This window comes from Megascapheus bottae, chromosome 6 (genome assembly GCF_031878675.1).
Source record: "Megascapheus bottae isolate mThoBot1 chromosome 6, mThoBot2.hap1, whole genome shotgun sequence".
In the NCBI taxonomy this organism is placed as follows: domain Eukaryota; kingdom Metazoa; phylum Chordata; class Mammalia; order Rodentia; family Geomyidae; genus Megascapheus; species Megascapheus bottae.
Window position 1 is genome coordinate 51,272,216 of NC_143514.1, and position 20,136 is coordinate 51,292,351.

The 20,136-nt window shown below is 49.5% G+C and overlaps 1 protein-coding gene across 3 annotated transcripts in view; it reads left to right on the top strand.

Moving 5' to 3' along the window:
• The first annotated feature begins 2,510 nt into the window (after positions 1-2,510).
• The window catches only part of Ttc39a (tetratricopeptide repeat domain 39A), a 32,441-nt gene continuing 14,815 nt past the window's right edge, over positions 2,511-20,136 (top strand). The window contains exons 1-6 of one of the 3 annotated variants that reach the window (XM_090334863.1): positions 2,511-2,605; positions 7,482-7,586; positions 16,025-16,156; positions 16,928-17,001; positions 17,750-17,817; positions 19,276-19,340. In XM_090334863.1, coding sequence (XP_090190989.1) covers positions 2,559-2,605; positions 7,482-7,586; positions 16,025-16,156; positions 16,928-17,001; positions 17,750-17,817; positions 19,276-19,340 — 491 coding nt within the window. In that variant the 5' untranslated portion in view covers positions 2,511-2,558. Of the gene's footprint in view, positions 2,606-6,434; positions 6,760-7,481; positions 7,587-16,024; positions 16,157-16,927; positions 17,002-17,749; positions 17,818-19,275; positions 19,341-20,136 lie in introns of those variants that run through there. The other 2 variants (XM_090334864.1, XM_090334865.1) reach the window with 2 other exon arrangements.

Consider the following 20,136-nt stretch of genomic DNA (forward strand, 5'->3'; position numbering starts at 1 on the left):
ATGTGCTCCAAATCATACAGCTACTGGAAGGCAGAGTCCACTGAAGAAAAGAAACTATGAAGCAGGCCTAGAGGCTCACCCAAGGGGTCAGTGCCAGAGAATATTTAAGAGCTGTGACTGTCATAGCTCTCATAAAGGACCCTGTTGATGGGCCTGTCCACTTGCAAATTATTAACAAGCCAGGGCCTGTAACCTGCTAGGTGGAGCCTTAGCCAGCTTAGCCAGGTTGGGAGGGGTCTGGAGAAACTGCAAGGGTAGGCGGAACATTTCACACCAGGTCTAGGCCTGGAGGAAGTAACTGAGTCAAGGTCAGAACTAAGGGGTTACCCACGTAATGCTTAGTAACTGTGGGTTTTCAGAAAAGAAGACCGAGATTCACAGAGGTGAGGCAGAGTTGGATTCACAGCTTAAAGCTCTTTCTATGACAGGGGCATTACTTGTCACATGCTCTTATACCTCAATTCTGTAATCCTCCCATTTGAAACACCTCTTCTTCCCAGTCTTCCTCCTCCCTTTCCCTGAAGGTAAGGAATCAAGTTATGGATTCAAGTTATGGTTAGACATTAGTCCCTTACATTTGGGCCAAGCCTCCATTTTCCCACCTGTAGGATGGGAGGAAATGCTACTGCAGACTTCCAAGGGCATTTCGTGGAGAATTCGATCCACAGTTATGGATTGAAAATCATGTCAAGATGAGAGAGGACATAAACGAAAGTAGTCCACAAAGGTTTTCTGGGCCACCAAGAGGTGTGGTAACCCTAGTGATTTTTTTTTTGGGGGGGGGGGTCAGTTGTAGGTCTTGAAACCAGAGCCTGCGCACGGTCCCTGAGCTTTTGTGCTCTACCACTTTGAGCCACACAGCTCCACTTCTGGCTTTCTGGTGATTAACTGGAGATAAGAGTCTCAGGGTTTTTCCTAGCTGGGCTGGCTTTAAACCACCATCCTCAGATCTCAGTCTTCTGAGTAGCTAGCATTACAGGTGTGAGCCACTGGCACCAGGCTTGACCTTGGCAAATTTATCTTAGCAAATTTATATTCTCTTCAGGAAAGAGGCTTCCCAGTGGTAAGCTTGAGTCCACTTATTCCATGAATGAGCATTATCTGAAGGAATGTTTGTTCTAAGGAAGAGCAACAGAATGTGCAAGTGCCTCAGGTTTGCAGGCCTGGCTGGTAGAGGGGCCGGCCTGTGTCTCCCCCTAGGATTCTATATACACTTAGGATCTTTGTGGCCTCACAGATGCCAAGCTGCCACCAATGTGCCCTTGCTCATCTCTGTGCTTTTGCCATTTGGTAAATGTGTACCACAATCTCAAGAACAATACAAACCTCTGAGACTCAGCCATGTGCCCACCTCTTGGAGGGGCTCCCCACTCTGCTTTCCTGCCTCTGGATTCCTCATCGTCCTTGGTAGATGTCATTGTGGCCTGCTTCTTGTGGCTCCATGAGGCTCTCAGAAGCGGGATGGCTCTCGAGTGAGCATCTGGCTGCTGCTCACACACTGGTGGGAATGGGAATTCCCAGGCAGCCCATCTGGATGTGAGCAATAATCCTCAAAGCTCCAAGTCCTGCTACCGAGCCCAACCGGCCTGGCTTCCAAGAGATCTGGTCCAGGCCCTCTTCCGAAGCAAGGCTGTGCTCCTGCGGGCGGTCCCTAGCCTATTTCCTCTTGGGATATTCAGGAGTTCAGGACCAATCCCAGGGCAGTTGGAGTTCCTCCTTCCGTCCCCTCTGCCTTTGTGAAGGGACAGCTCTAATGGCAGCCACATGCTGTGATGAGTCATGCTTTAGAGCATCTGGGGCCCAGAGGTGGTGGCAAGTTAACAACTCCTGACCAGACAAACTTCCACCCCGGCCTGCAGGCCTACCTCAAGGCTACACGCACGGTGGGGCTCGGGCACGGGGCTTGGGCACCGGGAGTCGGGGCAGAGGCCGGAGAAAGGGGTCGGAGCGAGCCTTGCAGCCCGGGCGTCTGCGTTGCGGTCCCAGCGCTCCCAGTGAGGGAGGCGGCCTGAGCCGGCGGCGGGGACCCCAAGCTTCGGCTTCCACATCTGCAATATGGCAGGCTCGGGAACGGCGAGTGTGCTGCCGGCTGGCAGGCGGCTCTTTCCCGCCCTCCGGCCTCGGCTCCCAGCGCTGCCGGCCGGGTTGGAGGCACGCCGGAGCGCAGCGGCAGTCCTTTCTCTGCTTGTTGGACCCCCGTTCGCGCCGCAGGACGGAGCGCGCTCGGGTGCGGGGCGGGAACGGTGGACGTCAGGTGAGAGGAGGCGGCGGTGGCGGCAGCGGCCGCGCAGAGGCCCGGGCACGCCGGGGTCTCACCTGCCGAGCCAGGCCGCGAACGGCGCAGCGCGGGCGGGGAGGTGGCGGCGGCTCCTCCCTTGGCCCGGGCTCCAGCGACGGCCATGGCCCCACTGCGCCGGTGGGCAGACCGAGGCCCGGCCCCGCCGCCTTCCCCGCCCCCGCCGCGCCCCTCCCCGGCCGCCACGCCGCGTCCCGGGCTCGGCCGCGCAGCACCGGGGATCGGGCGGCAGCACCTGGGCTCGCGTCGGGCGGGGACGGCGATGAGCACGGCCGGGGCCCCGGGCGCCCTGCCCGCCCTGCCCGCGGGGTAAGTGGGGCGCGGGGCGGGGGGAGCATCACGCGGGGCCTCCAGGGTCGCGCGCCCCGCGGCCGCACTGCGGCTCCGGGCTCGCCCAGGCCGGAGAGGCGGAGGTGGCCGAGGAAGCCGCCTGAGGAGACCCCGCGGGCGCGGGGCTCGCTCCCCGTCGGGGTCCCAACTTTCCCCGGAAGCTGTAGAACACAGCCACTGCGTTCACCTGCTTCGTGGGTCGGGCTGTTATCACCCTGCTTACGGATGAGGAAACTGAGGCAGAACTCTTGAGTGACTTGTCTTCCATGTATTTATCCAAGAGGTTAGTTTTGAATACAGATCTCCTGTCAGAGTGTCAAAACGTCAATTTGCATCTTCTTCAGGGATATTTGGGGGGACTTGAGGGGTTAAATATGGTCTGTTGGTGCCACAGGAACTTGGGTTATAAACAGTGGACAATGTCACTATCAACATGGCTTCCCCCCCCTACGCCCCACTCCCTGCACCCCCAGGCCTGCTGTGCCCTTGTGGCAGTGGCAGCTGCTAACCCCTGGGAGACCCCCAACAGCTTTGCCTTTTCTAGGCCCCAGTGCCTAGGGGGAGGCTGCTGCTGGCAGGTTGCTGGGCAGACATCCGGCCTAGGCTATTGGGAGGGGTTCCCGCCCTGCCTGGAGCCTCACCACCAGTGACAATATTTGCCAAGGGCCTGAGGCCTACCGATGAACAGGAAGGTGAGGAGGAGCCAGTGCCACCTGGCAGCTGGTAGCCTCTGTCTACCAGCTGCGTATGGCCTGCGTGTCTGTCTAGCCTGAGTCTGAGTTTAGATGCCCCGTGGCAGAGTGCCTCCCCTAGCCTAGGACTTTTTGTCTGGTAAGTTTTTGCCTTGACCATTCTGGTTGGACCACTTTGACCAAGTCCTTTACAATCTGGTCCTTCCTTTGGGAAATACAAAGGAGGCTGGGCTAGCTGCTCACCTTCCTGCTGTGAGCCAAAGTCTGTAAATCTGTAGCTTGGTTAGCGGTCTCAGTAGCACTCAGCTGGCTCAGGAGAGAAGGTAGACATGGAACAAGATTCTCCTTCAGGATTTTGGGGCTGAAAGCTGCATTGGTCTCTCTTCCTCAAACCTCCACATGCGTGCCTAAATTCCCTCTTCAAGCCTGAGCTCCCCCTCTGTCTACTGTCCTTGCAGGCTTCCAGGGGCAGCAGGTTCTCACTTCCAGCACATACTGAACCATCCAGGGGTGCCTTTCTGTGCACCTGTGGGGACCCAGTGTTCTTCAAGGATGCTCAGGTCTGGCTACCCCTCTCCCTCGTCAGTGTCAGCCCCTTGGGTTCTGAGCCGAGGAGAGCTGACACGAGACTGTCCTCACTGCCACTACATTCACTTAAGCTCTATGCAATCAAGGAGGCCCCCTCGGCTTGCTCCGGGCAGGAGAGTCAACAGCAGACAATCCAAACCTCAAATTTTTTGAACTATTGTTAAGTCTTCAGAAGAATATAGCAGCTAGGCAGCCCAGTGGCTCAAACCTGTAATTCTAGCTACTTAGAAAGCTGAGATCTTGATGATCACAGTTCAAAGCCAGTGTAGGCAGAAAAGTCAGAGAAACTTCATCTCTAGTGAACCATCAAAAGGCCAAACTGTAGGGCTTTAGGGATGGTAGTGTGTCAGTCATGAAGCAAGAAAGCTGAGTGAGAGTGGAAGGCTCTGAGTTCAAACCACTGTTCCAGCAAAAGGGAAAGAAGAGTATAGCAAATAATAAAATGACCTCCCATGGTCTTACTACTCAATTTTGTTACATATTAACACGGTATCCTATTTGTTTCATAGTCTTCCTTTTTTTCTTTTGTACCAGTACTGGGGCGTAAACATGGCCTAGATACTGTACATGAGCTTCTTTTGATCTACCACTTGAGCCACAGCTCCACTTCTGGCTGTGTGTGTGTGTGTGTGTGTGTGTGTGTGTGTGTGTGTGTGTGTAGCTTATCAGAGATAGGTGTGTCATGGACTTTCCCCGGTTGGGCTGTACTTGAATCTCAATCCACAGATCTCAGCCTCCTGAGTAGCTAGGATTACAGGTGTGAGCCACCAGTGCCCATCTTCAAATTCTTCTTTTTAATAAAGAAATGATATTAGAGACATGGAAGTCCCTTTGTTTCTCAGCTTTTGTTCTTATGTCTAGTATGTGAAAGTCTAAGAAATAGTTTGTTCTTACTTTGAAGTTTTGATATTAAGAAATAGCATGTGCCATTCTGTAGCTTGCCTTTTCTTATTCAGTGTCCAGTTTCTAAGGTTTAGGTTTCCTGATTGCTCATCTCTGGTCCCCCTTGAGCTGATACCCTGTGTAAAGACTTCAGTGTCCTTATTTACCCTTCTTATTGGCCACTCAGGTGGTTCCCCATGCCTTGCTGTTCACACAGAATGTTCTCATATGGCTCTCCTGTGCACATGAGTGTGTTTATTTGGGGGTACTCCTAACAGTGGAATTCTAGCAAGGGTATTCACTCAAGCTTTGGTTTCATTATTAAATCAGTGCTGCTCAATAAAAGAAATGGTGTCATTACACAATATGTGGAAAAATCATCACCAGCATTTCCTATTGTGCTTTAACATGGACTGTCATTCTTCACAACAACCTTGGGATGTAAGTATATCAGGCCTGCTTTCTTGATGAGGAAATTGACTTTAAAGAATTTTGTCAGGTTATGAAGCAGGTAACTGCTGAGCAGAAGTTTGAGTCCAAAGTTGTCTGCTTTTAAAATTCTTGTTTGAGTCCAAAGTTGTCTGCTTTTAAAATTCTTGAAGGAGCTGGGTATGCTGGCTTATACCTGTAATCCTAGCTACTCAGGAGATTGAGATCTGAGGATCCCAATTCAAAGCCAGCCTGAGCACTAAAATCAAAAATACTCTTGAAGGCCATATTGCATTAGGTTATGCCATGTGATACTTTTTTTTTTTTTTGGTGGGTCATGGGGCTTGAACTCAGCCTGCGCACTGTCCCTGAGCTCTTCAACTCAAGGATACTGCCCTACCCCTGGGCCTGGGCCCTGTCCCTGAGCTCTTCAGCTCAAGGCTACCTCTCTACAGATTATTCGAACTTGAGTTCATGGTAAAATTACAACACACACAAGGAAATAAGCCATTGTGAACAACAAAGCACCAGAAACAACAAATACTGTTTCTCTGAGAGACTTAAAGTGCTAAAAATGATGAGTGATAGTCTATAATTAACCAGTCACGCTTAAGGTAAGTAAAGTAATTGAAACTGAACTTGAAACAATAAACCAGGAACCAGACATGGCCTAAAATAACAGATTTGAAAAGGGCCAAGTGGAATTTCTGGAAATTAAGGGGAGGGGAAATGGTATTCAATATCATAAAAAGCTCTGTAGCTAGGATAAGTAGTAGATCATATGAAACTAGTCAAGAGGACCTGGTGAAATAAAAAATCTTAAACAAAAGCACTCCATATTTGGGAGGCTAAGCCTGGAGAACCACAGGCTAGGATCCAAACTAAGCTATGTAAGAAGGCCCCCATCTCCAAAAACAAAATAAAACACATCTCAGAAACTAACAAAGCCAAAGATAGTAAAGAAACGAATTAGGGCTAGGGGTAGTAGTAGTTCATACCTGTAATCCCTTCTACTTGAGAAGTAGATCTGTGATGATGGCTCACACCTATAAAAGGCCAAGAAGCAGGTGGCTCCCGCCTGTAATCCCTGCTACTCAGGAGGCTGAGATCTGAGGATCACAGCTCAAAGCTGGCCTGGGCAGGAATGTCCACGAATCTCTTATCTCCAATTAAGCATCAAAAAAGCCAGAAGTAATGCTGGGTCTCAAGTTGGTAACATGCCAACCTTGCCAGTTCAAGTCCCAGTACCAGGGCTACAGAAGAACAGAGGACTGGAAAGGGATGAGATGTCATTGGGCTGGTGACAGTGAAGTATGGAAGTCCCTGAGATGCCCTTCTAGATCCACCACCAGCTCCAGCCCATTGTGACAGTGTCATGTTCTAGACTACAGGCCTGAGGGGTGGGGGGAGGAAGGAGGAGTCTGGAGAAGAAGGAGCAAGAAAGAAGGAAGTAGGCTCCAATGCTAGGCTGTACCCCCTAGAGGGGCAGCAAAGCCCAATGGGTCAGAAGGGCCACAAAGACCCCTTTCACCCTTGTGAGGGGTAAGATATTTAGTTAATTAGTTAGTGTTGGTTCAGGGCCTGGGTGCTGTTCTTGGTAGGACTAGCCTTAGTGGTAAGGGAATGTTCTGCCATTTGAGCGACTTGAGCCACTTGATTAAAGATAAGAGACTCACCAACTTTCTTGCCCAGATCATTGATCTCAGCCTACTGAGTAGCTAGGATTACAGGCATGAGCCACCAGCATTGGCCTAGATAAGTTTATTTATTTATTTTTTTTAATTTATTATTTATTTATTTTTTTATTTTTTTGCCAGTTCTGGGCTTGAGCTCAGGGTCTGAGCACTGTCCTTGGACTTTCTCAAGGCTAGAGCTCTACCACTTGAGCCTCAGCACCACTTCCGGCTTTTTGCTATGTATGTGGTACCGAGGAATCGAACCCGGGTCTTCATGCATGCTAGGCAAACACTTTAACCACTAGGCCAAACTCCCAGCCCCGATACATTTATTCTTAAGGTCTCAATCTTTTTCTCTCCCCTGTCATCAGATCTCAGGATGACACTCCCTTTGTCCCTTCTCCCGTCCCTGGAACACTGAGATGTGGATCCAATCTATCCCCATATCCCTGTGCAGCACAGGATCTCTTAAAGGAAATCACCACAGACATACAAGACTGTCCAGGGAAGCGGTATGGAGTCGTGATCCTCTGTCCTGGATAGGAGGGGCTGAGGGGTTCAGCGTCAGGCCTGTGTCTCTCCCCTCAGGTCTTCTGTGAGCAGCCTCCATGTGGACCTGGACCAATGCATGATTGCCCTGGATCTCTTCCTCACCAACCAGTTCTCAGAAGCACTCAGCTACCTCAAGCCCAGGTGAGCCCAGCTGGGGTGGGGATGGAGGCAGGGTTTGTGCATGCCCATCTGTGTACAAGCTCTCATGGAAGGATAGAGCATGTAGCAAAGGTCTTGGTGGGAGGAGCCCTGTTGGAACTGAATGTCTTCTGCCTTCTGGGTCATGTGACCCCTCTCCCCCCTCCCTCAGAGAGAGAGCCCATAAAAATGGCTCAGGCTCCCCAACCCATAGTCTCTGAGCAGCAGGACATGCCCCAGGTCTGTGACTTTGTTCATCTAGGGTTTCTGAGACCTTTTTCCCCTTTGATTTCCTATTCCCACTGAGTCTACTTAGGGTTTCTCCCTAACACAGCCCCCTCACCACAGTGCTAGGCTTGAGTTCCCTCCGCTGAGCATTTAGGCACTGAGGGCTGCTCCGTTAGCCATTACCCCCCACCCCCCCGCATTTGTATCACTTGGTTTTTTAATGTACTTGTATGTGCCTACAGCTTTTTCTGTACTTACTATTTTTTTCCAGTTTTTAGAACAGGTACAGCTGGGTGCTAGTGGCTCATGTCTGTAACTTTAAGGATGTTTGAGGTTCTAATTCCACTCAGCAGGCTGAGACCTGAGGATTGTGGTTGGAAGGCAGCTCAGGCAGAAAAGTCCATGAGGCTGTTTTTTTGTGTGGTTTTTTTTTTTTTTTTTTTTTTTTGGTCATGGGGCTTATACTCTGGGCATGGAAGTTGTCCTGAGCTCTTCAACTCAAGGCTGCCGCCCCACCCCTGGAGCTCCAGGGCCACTTCTGGTTTTCTAGTGGTTAATTGGAGATAAGAGTCTCACAGACTTTAATGCCCAGGCTGGTTTGAACTAGGATCCTCAGATCTCAGTCTCCTGAATAGCTAGGATTACAGGCATGAGCTATGAGAGCTGAGAGCTCTGTAAGACTCTTTATCCACAATAAGCTACCAACATGCTAGAACTGGAGCTATGGCTTAAGTGGTAGAGCACTAGCCTTGAGCAAAAAAAAAAAAAAAAAAGGTCAAGGACAAATACCCAGGCCCTTGAGTTCAAGCCTCAGGGCTAGCACAAAAACAAAATTTAAAAAGTACGGCTGGGCACGGTGTCTCCCAGCACTTGAGAAGATGGAGGAAAATGGAGTTTGAGGCCAGTCTGGCTACAAAGTGAGACCCTGGCTCAAACAAGCAGATGTATCTTTTATTTCCTTTTTTCTTATTCATCTTCTCCCATGTTCTTGTCTTCTTTTCTTTTCTTTCTGTTCTTTTTTAAGACAGAGTGTTGTGATGTAGCCTCCGTGCTCCCAAGTGCTAGGATCACAGGTGTGGACTAACCATGGCTGGTGCTCCTTTCACTTAAGTATAAATGCTGTCTGTCAGTCTGTCTGTCTGAGTACTGGGGTTTCAACTCAAGGTCTTATACTTGCTTAGGGTCTTACTTTACCACGTGAGCCATATTCCAGCTTTAACCCTCTCTATAGACATGGATTTAGCTTTTCTATACCCTTATCTCTTCTCCCTTTCCCTCATTCTCCTCTTTATTATATTACAATATTTAACCAATGAATCATCAATGCATACCTCATTGAATCTTTGTAGCGATAGGTTGTATTTGAAATGATGTTTCCTTTCTGGGGTTAATAATGATCTTTTTCATTTGCCTAATTTTCCATACATTTATAATAAACTCTTTCTAAACACTCCATGAGATGATCCTATCAGGAGTCTCTCTCCAAAATGTTTAAATACACTGAGCTCTCAGTCTTTGCTTTCCCAGGGACTCTCCTCAGAAGCACACATGTCATTCCTGCCATGCCCAGTTGCCCCTGACCTGCTCTACCTCTCCCTTTCCCTTGCTTTGACATCTAATCCCACCAGAGCTTGTTCTCTAAAGATTCCTTCACAGTTGCATGAATATAACTGTTTCTGTGAGAAGTGTGAAGACATTACTCCGGCTGCTATCTGCTTCAGCTGCAACCCTGATTTTCTTGCATTGCATTTGATCGGTTTTCCTTTTCCATGAATATTTAAGATATTTTATTTCTGCAAATCTGAAATTTTACAGAAATTAAGTTTCTTTTTTTCTGTACTTTTTTTTTGAGACTCTCAGTTCTAAGAAGTTTCCTCTGTCTTCTGTTTTCTTTCTTTGTTGGCTTCCTGTTAGCTGACTGACTTCCCTAGTCACTCTTCTTCTAAGGCTCTTATTTCACCCTTTTCTTTCCATTTCTCCATTTTTCCATCATTTATTTATTTATTTATTTATTTATTTATTTATTTATTTATTTATGTAGTGAGTTGTGGGACTTGAAGTCTGGACCTGGGCACTTTCCTTGAGCTCTGCAGCTCAAGGCAACTGCCCTACTCCTTGAGCCACAGCACCACTTTCAGTTTTCTGGCAGTTAATTGGAGATAGGCATCTCATGACTTTAGTGCCTGGTCTGGCTTTGAACTGGGATCCTCAGATCTCAGCCTCCTGAGTAGCTAGGATTACAAGTGTGAACTACCATACCCAGTCCATTTCTTCATCTTTTCTTCCTCTAATGGTTGGGATAATTTCTCAGTCTTATAGTTAAGTTCTTCTATTGACTTGTAACCATGTGATTAATTTCTTTATTAGTCTCTGGATGGTCTTTTTTTTTTCTCCCTGTAACACCAACCTACCTTCCTTCCTCCTTCCCTCCTTCCCTCTTTCCGCACCTCTGTCTCTCTCTGGGAGTCACTATGTAATTCAGAGTAGCTTTGGATTCTAGATCATTCTGCTACCGTCTTCCCAGTGCTGAGATTACAAATATGCCACCACACCTCACAACATTTTATTCTTGCTTTATGAACTCAATGTTCTTTATAGCTATATTTGGAATATGAGGTTCTCTAGAACAAAGCCTGCTATATTAAACACTCTACCAGCTATTATTGTTATCATTATTATCACAGAAAAAGAAATGCTGTATTCGTGCATCACATGATTTGCCTTCTCCAAGTTCCTGAATTCTGTTTAATTGTGAGAACCAATGATCACTCTACTACCACCAGCCCCTGGCTAGTTGTCTGTCATGGTTAATAATGAACCACTCAAAGGCAAACTAGGTCTGTGCCATGCAGCCTTATGGCTGGTGAGATTGGCTTTTGATTCTTCAGAGAGCAGCTGGTTTCACGTGTTAGCAGGTAAGGTAAGCCTGCTTCCCTGTTTCTCAGGGTGGACAGAGAACTCTTGGGCTGTCTAACTTCTGAGTTGAGGGTAGGTGTCCAATCATGTGTCCTGCCTACTTTTCCTTGCTCCCTCTGTTGTCAGTTTCAAGCCTTCTCTGTACTACCACACTTCGTTTCTCCAATCCTCAGCAGAGCAAATATTCAGGCAGCCTATAGATTCTTCTCTACACTTGCCTGACTCATTGTTTTCCTCCTAGAGTCAGGGGCTAGCTTTTGGGGGACTGCGGGGGACCAGGAGAATGATCAGAATCAGTCCTTGGGGGGTTGAGTCCCCAAGTTCCTCCCACCATCTGAGGGATCTGGGTGAGTCAAGGTCTGCAGCATGCATGCGTCCTTGGTCTGAAGCAAGCCAAGTCCCATCCTGCACTATCACCCAGTGTCCAGGTTTCCATCCAGTAGCTGAAGGCTTCTCAGCTCCCACTTCCCTCCTGGTCACTCATTTCTTGCCCCATATTGGCTCACACCTACCTCCTGCACTGGAAACTGGCTGTTCCAGGCTTGTCCCACCACACCCCACACACAAACACTAGCCTTTCTCCTTATCCCTGGATGCACATCACAGACTCGGCCACACCTTAGTCTAACTCTAGGCCATCCTGCATTCTCGGGGTCAACAGAAGGAAGTCAGAGCACAGAAAAAATAAAGTTGAAGATACTCTTAGGAGAGGAACACAAAGGCGCAATACCTATGTGCATCTGATATAAAATAATATTAATATTCATTGAAATGAATTCTAGGAAATGGGGGAAAGGGAAAAAACCCTAAAATTAATTAACACACACACACACACACACACACACACACACACACACTCTCTCTCTCTCTCTCTCTCTCTCTCTCACACCCCACTAAAACCAGATAGCGTTGTATGGCATTGTATCTACCACAGGGTCCCTAAGAGGACTTTTCCTTCCCTCTCTCTCTCCCCACTTTGGCCTGTCTTCCTTGCCTCTTGGGAGTCACTAGAAGAGGAGGCTCTTGCTTTTAAGGAGCAGCCCAGAGAAAAGAGGAGACCGCTTTACCATGAATGGTATAGTTTCTGGTTCTCATCCCTAGGCTACTTTGGCAAGAGTCTTCCGTGTCCTTTTCCATGAGAGCTTTCCTGTAGGCAGGAAGCAGCAATGTCCCCAAGCACAAAATTGTGTCCAAAGTCACCAAATGTCCCCATGGGACTAAATTACAGTGATTCCAGAAATTGTCAGACATCCTTGCATGAAGTGAAGGCAATGATACTTCACTACCTCCCTGAGAATTACTGAGCTGAAAAAATGGTTATTGCTAATAAATCAATTTTTAAAATCTCTCCTGCACCATTCAAAATAGGTTGAGTTCCAGTTGCAATTACTACTCTTCCTTGTATATAGGTCTGTTTAATTGCCCTGATTCTATCTGGAAGGGAAAGGTCCCTGTTTTTGCCCCCATCCTCTTGACAAGCTCCTGTTCCTGCTTTCCACAAGGCTAGTGTTCTACCACTTGAGCCACAGCACCACTTCTGGCTTTTTTGTGTATGTGGTACCAAGGAATTGAACCCAGATCTTCATGCATGCGAGGCAAGCTCTCTACCCTAAGCCACGTTCTCAGCCCCATCTTTCTTACTTTTTAAATAAAGTACTACCTCTTCTCATTCACGTTTTACAGATAGAGTCTCACAGACTTTCCTGCCTGGGCTAACTTTATACTGAGATGCTTGGATCTCAGCCTCCTGAGTCGCTAGGATTACGAGCATGCGCCAGCAGCACCCAGTGGGAGTTAGTAGGTATTTCTTAGCTGTGTGATATGTGCCTGGCCCAGGCTGGCCCCTGGCTCGGGGCATGCCTGTTTGTGCAGGGCTATTCCCCAGCCTTGCTCCGTGGTGGTATGGAGGAAATGCACTGAGTTTCCTATCTGAGTTCAACAGAAGATTGAAAGGATGAGCATTGTGTATTTAGACCAGAGAGGGCCTGGCATGAGGGAGCTAAGTTGAAAGGTCAGAAGAGATGACAGACTGGAAAAGGGAGAATGGGGCAATGGGGTAACAAGACACATCAGAAACAGTGGCTGTGGTTGGGAGGGTTGGGAGACTCCAAAAGGAGAGCCATTCTATATGATGAAGATGAGGTCAAGGTGTACCCAGGAGGTTGGGGGGTGGGGGAGGAGACAGCTCTCATTTGGCATGACTCATGTGCTAGACAGTGTGAGGGATGCCGGTGCTCTAGTACTGAGCCAGACCTTCTCAGGGGCACTGCGATCTACCCAGGGACCCCAAAGGGATGGTCAGAAAGGCATTAGGACCAGCCACATAACTTAGGGCTTGTTGCCAAGTGACTGTGTGAGGTTGCTTGTTCACAGATTATTGAGTTTCAAGACAGTGACAGCCAGGTGGAGGGGGCATTCCCAGGCAGGGGGAATGACCACCTGGTCAAGTGAATGCGGATCTGGGGTGTTTGAGGACTGAAGAGACTCAGGCTTGCTTGAGTGGGGAGAGCTGGACAGCTTGCATAGCATATATGAGGCCCTGGGTTCCATTCCTCAGTACCACATACACAGAAAAAGCCAGAAGTGGCACTATGGCTTAAGTGGTAGAATGCAAGCCTGAAGCACAAGGGTTCCAAGGACAGAGCTCAAGTCCCAAGACTGACAAAAAAAAAATAAATAAAATAAATAAATAAACTAAGAAAGTCCTAGGCCAGAGAGTTATTGAATGCATTTTGTTAAATTGTTATATTTTTGTGCTGGTCCTGCAGCCTGAATTCAGGGCCTGGGTGTGATCCCTGAACTTTTATGCTCAAGTCTAATGCTTTACTACTTTGAACCAACGCTCCATGTTACAAGTTTTGATGGTTAATTGGAGATGAGTCTCATGAGCTGGTCTCACACCTGTAATCCTAGCTACTGAGCAGGCAGAGCTCTAAAGACTGAGGTTCAAAGCCAACCTGGGCACTAAAGACCATGAGACTCTTATCTTCAATTAACCACCAGAAAACTGGAAGTGGTGCTATGGCTCAAGGGTAGGGTGGTAGCCTTAAGCTGAAGAGCTCAGGGACAGTAACCAGGCCCAGAGTTCAAGTCCCATGACCAAAAAAAAAAAAAAAAAGTCTCATGGACTTTACTAACTCTGAACTGCAATCCTCATATCTCAGCCTCTTCAGTGGCTAGGATTACAGGCATGAGCCACCACACTCGTCTTGAATTCGTTTTCATATAGTAGAGATGAGACTTAGACCAAGGCTGACCAGGGTCACAAAGCTGGTGAATGGCAAAGCCAAGACCTCAAGCTATGTCAGCAGACTTGGAAATCCAGATTCATCACCCCTGTTGCAGAGATCTACCTCATTTCTGTCAAACAAAACAGCCCTAGCACTGGCCTGGCAGGTGTCTTCCCCACTGGCAGGGCTGGAATGGGGAGCTTTTTGTTCCCTTCACAACCTTTGATCCTCAAGACCTGGGCATCACCGAGAAACAGAACAAAACAAAGAGCTAACTTCACCTCACTTTATCCTTTTACAGGTAGTTTTTAAATGTTATTAACTAATTAATTCCTTATTTATGTGTGAGCATGCTCACACCAGTGAAAGGGCTTGAACTCAGGGCCAGGGAGATATCCCAAAGCTTTCTGTGTTCAAGACTGGCACTCTACCATTTGGGACATAGCTCCACTTCTGGCTCTTTTGATGGTGAATTGGAGATAAGATCATCATGAACTGGCCAGGAGTGTGGCCTAGTGGTTAAAGTGCTTGCCTAGCATGCATGAAGACCTGGGTTCGATTCCTCCGCACCACATACATAGAAAAAAGCCGGAAGTTGTGCTGAGGCTCAAGTGGTAGAGCTCTAGCCTTGAGAAAGTCCAAGGACAGTGCTCAGGCCCTGAGCTCAAGCCCAGGACTGGCAAAAAAAAAAAAAAAATCATCATGAACTTTCTGGCTCGGGCTGGCTTTGAACCCTGATCCTTAGATTTTTAGCTTATTGAGTAGCTAGAATTACAGGTATGAGCCACCAATGCTTAGCTTTACAGGTGATTTTTAAAGAAGAAAGGAAGGTGGCTGACGTTACATGATTTAACAATAAAACTATCCATAAAGCTTCGTCACCGGCCTCTGAAGTTCCCAGCATTAGCCTGGTACTGAGGAGTGTGGTAAATCTTTAGCCAGGGCATGTGGGGATACTGCAGTGTAGGAAAGCTGCTGTCTCAAGGCCACGGTGGCTAGGTAGGCAGGCTGTGTCTCCCCCACCACAGACTGCTAAGGGTCTTCCCTAAGACTGGCATTGTTCTTGCCCCTCCTTACCCTGGCACCCTCCATGTGTTAGACTAAATGCTGCTTGTCACCTCCACCAAAACACTCTTTAGTGGAGAAGGCGGAAGCTATGAAGGTGCAAGGAGGTGGAGGGAAGGCTTCCCGACGCTAGCATGGCTCACTGACACTGCGGGTCACACTACAGCTGAGCACAGAGATGAGTCACCCCAGCCCTGTCCCTCAGGGACCCACAGTCTGTGAAGAGAGCTGAGCCTGTGCTGGTGTGGGTTCACTGAGGCCCTGCCTTGCCATAAACATGAAGTCTCTGAAGAGAAGCCCTGGTTTCCCAGGGGCCTGTTGTGGGGCCATGGAGGGCCTTGACAGATGACTCAAGGGAAATATGGAGTCAGGAGGAAGGGCGTCTCAGGATGGGGGAATGATATGGACAAAGGCCCAGAGGTGGGAAGCATAGGGTAGGACCTCGAATGTGACCAGATCAGAGGAGGGTAGGAGCATCAAGAGGCTGCAGAGATGGGCAAGCCCTGCATGGAGCTGGAAGGGCCTAACCTGGGGCCATGATAGGATGAGGGAAGCAAAAGTTGGCCTGTGAGGGGGGTGCGGAAGGAGATGAACCCAACCCGGGCACTTGGGCACAGTAAGGATCAGGCAGGACCAGGAGTCAGCCTGCTGGAGGTAGGGGCAGAAGGCAGGTGGCAGGCTGCCACCTGGGAAGAAGCAGCCTCAGGCCTCCCTATGCTCAGCCCTTTGCTACTCCTGCTGTTGGCCTTGCTGCTGCCACTCCTGCAGAGGGGAAGAGCCGAGGTTCAGGCTTGGCAGGGCACTGGGGACGCTGGCGGGAGGAAGAACTAGAACAGGATGCTACCAGATCCCAGGTCTTCTGAATAGCAGTGAAAAGGTCAGGAAGGATTTAATGGTCCTGTATTCTCCCAGGCTGAAAATTGGGGAGGAGTAAAAGGTGGGGGTGAGTTAACACCAGAGTTCTAGGAACAGTGCTCCTGAGGTGCCCCCTCTCCTCGGCAGAACCAAGGAGAGCATGTACCACTCGCTGACCTACGCCACCATCCTGGAGATGCAGGCCATGATGACCTTCGATCCGCAGGACATCCTGCTTGCCGGGAGCATGATGAAGGAGGCGCAGTCACTGTGTCAGAGGTCAGGTGGGGGCGGGGGGAGGGAGGGCAGGATCTGGGGTTGTGAGGCCCACCCTCTTGTCTAGCACCCTGATCTAACCCAGGTCTAGAATGCCACTGTTTGTGACGCTTCCTTGGGCTGAGGTGGTGTCCCCAGGTGCTGAAAGCTGTCTCCAACGACACGCCCCAGAACCTTGTGGCCTGAGCCAGGGTAGTGAACAGCTTCCCGAGACCAGTGCCCAGTGCCCTGTCATTTTGTAACCCTTGGGCCCGGGGCAGGTCCCTCTCTGACCCAACTTTCCTCATCTCTTAATGGGTATGATTCTGTACCCATGACACAAGTGTTCTGGGGATTGCCTGAAAACATGGCACGCAGGACCTTGGGAACCATGTATTAGGTTCTCATTCCTGCTTAATGAATAAGCCACAGACTAGAGGAGTTTGCCTTTGGTTGGGTCATTGTCTTGGTTGGGTCATTGTCTACTGGATGCATGCCTGCTCCAGGCAAGGCCAGTGTGGCCTGGAGATCATCAACCATTAGGGCCCCAGGCCAGGACAGCAACCAGCAGAGAGAGGGAAGAAGGGACTCTGGGTAGTGCCCACAACAGAGAGAGATGAGAAAGCTGCGGATTTGGGATGAGCAGCGGGGAGTCCAGTGTCTGCAGACTTCTGGGGGGGTGTCTTGGGATTGATTATTGGGAGTACAGAAGAGGGGGGCAAAGATAAGTAGGAGGTGGGCTGGGCCACTCTCTCCACCTCACCAAATGACCGGAGGCTCCTTTTATGTCTTCAGGCGCCGGAGGAAGTCTTCCGTGACAGACTCCTTCAGCCTGATGTACCGGCCCACCATGGAGCAGTTCACGGAAGGTGTGGCATGGGTGTCCCTCAGGCACGCTGAGCCCAGGTGGCTGCAGGCCTGGAGAAGGGAGGGTAGTAGGTGTTACCCATGGGGCTGGGCCTTGCCTCCAGGTAGGGGCAGGGGTAGGGAGGGTCTGGCACCTTTCCAGGAGCAGCCCTCTGGTGAGGGGGTGAGGCAGGTGAGACTCACCCATCAGGCTTTACCTGACAAGAACCCAGAAGCTAAGGGAAGGAAAGCTGTCCCCAGGACCAGCTTTGCTGCTCAGGCAGAGGGGAGCTTGAGTGTACCTTAGGCATGCGCTCTGACTTGCCTGCCTGATAGCAGAGTGTGGGGTTTAGAAGCTGACACAGGGGGATGAGACTGTTGGCAGAAGCAGAAGAGATGGTCTGGGTTGTTGTAACCCACATGGTTTCTTTGTGCAGAAGCCATTCATGAAGAGTTTGGGGCACTTCAGCATAGGGACAAAAGATCTTAGTCACGTAGGGAGCTCTGGACTATTCATGCACCTAACACAGCCTGTAAAGGTCCCCAGGAACAAGAAGATGAGGTTGTGCTGACTTGCTGGGTGTTGGGACCAGGGATCCAGTACAAAGATAGAGAGTTGCGAGCTCACTCGGGTCAGGGTAGTGGATCAGTTAGCTGGTGTGGTGCTGCTGTGGGCTTCCTTTGCTTTTGGAGGAGGTGAGGGCTGGAATTGACCCAAGAAGCTGTCGAGAGTCCCAAGAAGCCTCAGGGCTTTGGTTTTCCTCCCCACAGAGGAAATGCATGCCGAAGTCTGCTATGCAGAGTGCCTGCTGCAGAGAGCGGCGCTGACCTTCCTGCAGGTAGGACGAGCTGCCTTGATTTCAGGTCAGACACCAGGCCCAAGCCCAACCCCTTCCCCCATGGGCCAGAGGAGGACCCAGGCTCAGAGCCTCCCAACTCCCAACCCTGGCCAGGCTCTATGCATGGGAGAGGGGCGCTCCATGCTGACACCATGTTACTATGCAACGCTGTGTTCCTGTCCTCACTCTTGTCAAGGGTCCTATGGGCCCAGGAATTGCCGAAAACCTGCTTTGTACTCATACCATTTGACAACACTCGGCACTCAGTGTACTGGACTTTTTACATATAGTAGAACGTAGTGTGTCATTTTTATAATTCTCACATCTGATGTCACATTATTCTTTAATCTTTGCCTCAAAAGCCACATTTAGAAAAAGATTTAGGAAAGATTTAGTCACCTTCCCAAGGCCACACAATTAACAAATGGTGAAATGGGATTTGAACCTTAGTCCAGCCAAATCAGAGCCAGGTATCCTCACCATACATTGGTAATTATGAGCATTGTATTAAAAAAATCATTGCATGATTTTTTTAAACCAGGAAGCCTGGGGTGTGATATCACATACTAAAATCATGTATGAAGAGAGTGGTGGAGTTGTATGTATGCAATCCTAGCACTTAGCAGGCTTAGGCATGGAGGTGTTGGAGGTACTATATAACTAGATCCTGTCTTAAAGGAGCACATCTTCTTTTAAATTTTCCCTTTTTGGGCCTTAGCTGATCAGAGTTGTATTAATCCTAATCCTTGGTGTCAGACTCACTGTAACACCTGCACCATGAGTAACATTTTATTTCATTTACTTGTTTATTATATAGCCATAATCCCCTCTTCAACCAGTCAAAGAGCACATCTCAGTATTGACTCACCCTTCCCTCTGGTCTCCTCCCACTGTCTAGGCTGCTAAAATGTTCCTCATCCTCACCTTCTCGTTTGCATCTGAATAGCATTTCGTTATGTTTTCCTTAGTTTTGAGCTTCATAAAGGCCTCAAGAGACTTGCCCTCTGCACCCATCCCTGTGTGGCTGTGCCGTGCCCTCTCACCCACCTCCTGCTATGAACATGGCTTCCACAGCCCCTGTTCACCCATTTTTCTTTGAGTGGGGCTCTCAGGAGCTGTCACGCTGGCTGGTGCACTGGTGCTTCGAGTGATAAATGTGATACATCCCTGCTTGTGGCAGAAAGTACAAGCAGTTCAGAAACAAGCCTCCTTCCTGCTCTCACCGTCTTTCCCCCTAGAGGGAGGCCCCATTATCACAGGCATGTCTCCTACCCCAGATCTCTCCCCAGGCACCAGTGTGTGTAGAAGGTGGGAAAGCAGCCCCCTTACCTGCTGCAGTTCCTTCATCTAGACACAGGAAACCAGACAATCAAGGCCCAGAGCCTTTCGTGATTCCTCAGGCCACAGGCGGCTGCCTGCCCGCCCTGAGCCTGGTAACAGCATGTCTCCCTCCTGCAGGACGAGAACATGGTGAGCTTCATCAAGGGTGGCATCAAAGTTCGAAACAGCTACCAGACCTACAAGTGAGTGGGGCTGGTGTGGGGAGAGCTGGGAGGAGGCCTGGGGCCCCAGCGCTTATGTCCTTGTGCCCTGCAGGCTGCACTGTGGGAGGTAGAACACTGGCTTGAAGCTGGAAGTCTGTTGTGAGCTCAGGCACTCCTATGGCTAGTTCTGGGGCTTGAACTCAGGGTCAGGAGACTGTCCCTGAGCTGCTTCTCCAAGTCTAACATTGAGCCACAGCTCCACTTTCAGTTTTGTGGTGGTTAGTTGGAGATAAGAGTCTCAGAGACTTAAGTGCCTGGGCTGGCTCTGAACTGTGATCCTCAGCCTCTTGAGTAGGATTACAGGCCATGTGCACCAGTGTCCAGCTTCCTGAACTTGACTGGGGCTGCTGCTGCAGGTGTCAGTCAGTTTGGCAGTATTACCAGAGCCCAGCCTACCATACAATGTGTGGACGCCACACTATGTTGGAGAAACTGCTTCTGTTCAGGAATAACCCCTACCTCAGGGCCTTGTGACATGCTATTCTGTCAGGGATACTGTTCCCCAGATGAGAATACTGAGGGCATCTATGCTTTCCACTGCCCTCCAGTGCCTGGCATAGAGAAACCTCAGGAGGATGCACTGGCTAGAAGCCCAGGCAGAGGTAGGCATGTCTTTGTAGCTTCTGTCCTGGGCTGTAGACTCTGTGCCATTTGGGAACAGGAGGAAGAGGATAAACTCCAGGAGGACTTCCTGAGACAGAAGAGTTTGAGCTAGCCCAGTATTCTCAGTTGGAGAAAATTGCGCCCCCAGAGACCCTTAGCAATGTCTAGAGAT